General features: G+C 55.9%; 1 protein-coding gene across 1 annotated transcript in view; it reads left to right on the top strand.

Moving 5' to 3' along the window:
- S1PR4 (sphingosine-1-phosphate receptor 4) overlaps positions 1-2,175 on the top strand; it is a 23,963-nt gene that overhangs the window by 3,794 nt on the left and 17,994 nt on the right. The window contains 1 exon segment of the mRNA XM_023733290.1: positions 1,102-1,231. Within this exon segment, the coding sequence (XP_023589058.1) occupies positions 1,102-1,231 (130 nt within the window).

Genomic DNA, 2,175 nt, shown 5'->3' with positions numbered 1-2,175 from the left:
GTGGATGAGTGGATGGAAGGAAGGATGGATGGGCAGGTGGGTGATGGATGGATGAGTGGATAGAACAGTTAGGAGCGGGGAAGCTCACAGGGAAAGCTGGGCTGAGGGGGTATTGTAGGCTTGGGAGAGTTGAGTATATTTTTGGGTTGAGGACAGAGTCCAGTGACTAGAGTGACATCTCAGAGGAAACTGAGCCTCAGAGGGGAGGTAACCAACCCAAAGTCCGTTGACCAGCAGGTAACTGACCTCAGCTTCACAACTCACGCCTGTCCACCCCAGAGCCCCAATCTCCACCCCTACACTCCATGGACCCCTCTTTAGGTATGGGGTTTGAGGGAGTCTGAAGACAAGTGAGAGGGGCTGGTCTTGGGAACCAGGAGGCTCAGGCCCCAGATGCAGCCCAGCCACTGGATCCCTGGGCTCGGTTTCCCCTCCTGTAAAATGGGCAAGTCCCTTCTTGCTCTGAGGTTTCAGGCCTCATCCCGAGACCCAGTTCTGGCATTTCCCGTCAGGCCGCCTGAGTAACGGTTGCATCCCCGGGGAAATGACGCAGCCTGCTATCAGTGACCCACATTTCTCAGAAGACAGAACAGGAAGGGAGGAGGGCCCAGGCTTTTGTTGTGGCTTGTCGGGTGGAGGCTGGGCCCTGGCCCGGGCCACACACAGAGCGGAGGATGTCTGCTCTCACTGTAGCCCTCGCTGCCATCTGTGCCACCGAGTGGACACTCTCATACCCATTTTACCGAGGGCTAAACTGAGCTCTGTAGATGTGAGGCCCTGTTTCTCGAGTCACGCTCCTAGGAGCCACACCAGCTCTGTCTAACTGCTGCCCTCTGCTGGGGGACGGGGAGAAAGCAGGCAGCTCAGGGCAGTGGAAGCTTGGACAAAGTCTCTCTCCTCCCTGATAAGCCTCGGTTTCCTCATCTGTAAAATGGGGTAACATTCATATCTGCCTCATGAGGGTGCCAGGCGGTGATCCACAAGATATGTGTGAAGAGTCACATGTGCTTGCTGTTATTATTGTTGATGTGGGGGTGTCTGGGCCTGACTGGGGTCTGGGGTGCTGATTTGACCCTGGTGCTGAAAAGGGGTGTCCTGTAGGATCGTGGACGTTGGGGGCCAGAAGTCGGAGCGCAAGAAATGGATCCACTGCTTTGAGAACGTGATTGCGCTCATCTACCTGGCCTCGCTGAGCGAGTACGACCAGTGCCTGGAAGAGAACAACCAGGAGGTGAGGGGTCACCCGGCAGGGCTGCAGGCCCTCCCCGTGTCCCCGCTGTGGCCCAGGGCCCCTGCTCTGAGCAGGAAGGCCCCTGCTGTGGGGCGGGTCCTGCTCTTGGTGGTCCAGCCCTGTGTGTGCCTGAAGTGAACTGGGCCCTCCACTCCTTCGTGGTCAGACATTGTGCCCCAAGACCTGGACCCACAGCAGTTACAGAGGGGAACCTCAACACACAGGCACACACAGACGTGCATGCACACACTCAACGAGACACATGCACACACACTCAACACACAGACACACCCAACCGGACACACACACACACACACTCAACCAGACACACACACACACACTCAACCAGACACATACACTCAGATATCTCAGACACACAGACACACGCATACGTGCATGCACACACACACACATACAACCAGACACACATATAACCAGACATCCCAGACACGTGCACACATACTCAACTGGACACTTCAGACACACAAACAAACCCAACCAGACACACACACCACGCACACACACATTCAACCAGACACCCCAGACACACACTCATGCACATATGTGTGCCCACACACTCAGCCAGACAACACACACACACACTCAACTGGTACATCTCAGACACACACAGACACAGGCACAGACACACACATTCATATTCACACACACTCAACCAGATACCCAAGATACATCCACACATATACACTCTTTCTCACACACACACTCAACTGGACATCCCAGACACACACATTCACACAACCACACACACTCATAGCCCTCACAGCCCCTCATATCCCTCAGAGCCCTCACAGCCCCTCATATCCCTCAGAGCCCTCACAGCCCTTCAAAGCCCTCACACCCCTCACAGCCCCTCACAGCCCCTCACAGCCCTCACACCCCTCACAGCCCCTCACAGCCCCTCACAGCCCATCACAGCCCTCACG

The sequence above is a fragment of the Trichechus manatus genome, unplaced genomic scaffold, assembly GCF_000243295.1.
Source record: "Trichechus manatus latirostris isolate Lorelei unplaced genomic scaffold, TriManLat1.0 scaffold00057, whole genome shotgun sequence".
NCBI classification, from domain to species: domain Eukaryota; kingdom Metazoa; phylum Chordata; class Mammalia; order Sirenia; family Trichechidae; genus Trichechus; species Trichechus manatus.
The sequence above is the reverse complement of the archived record's forward strand: the minus strand, read 5'-3'. Positions and strand labels throughout refer to the sequence as shown.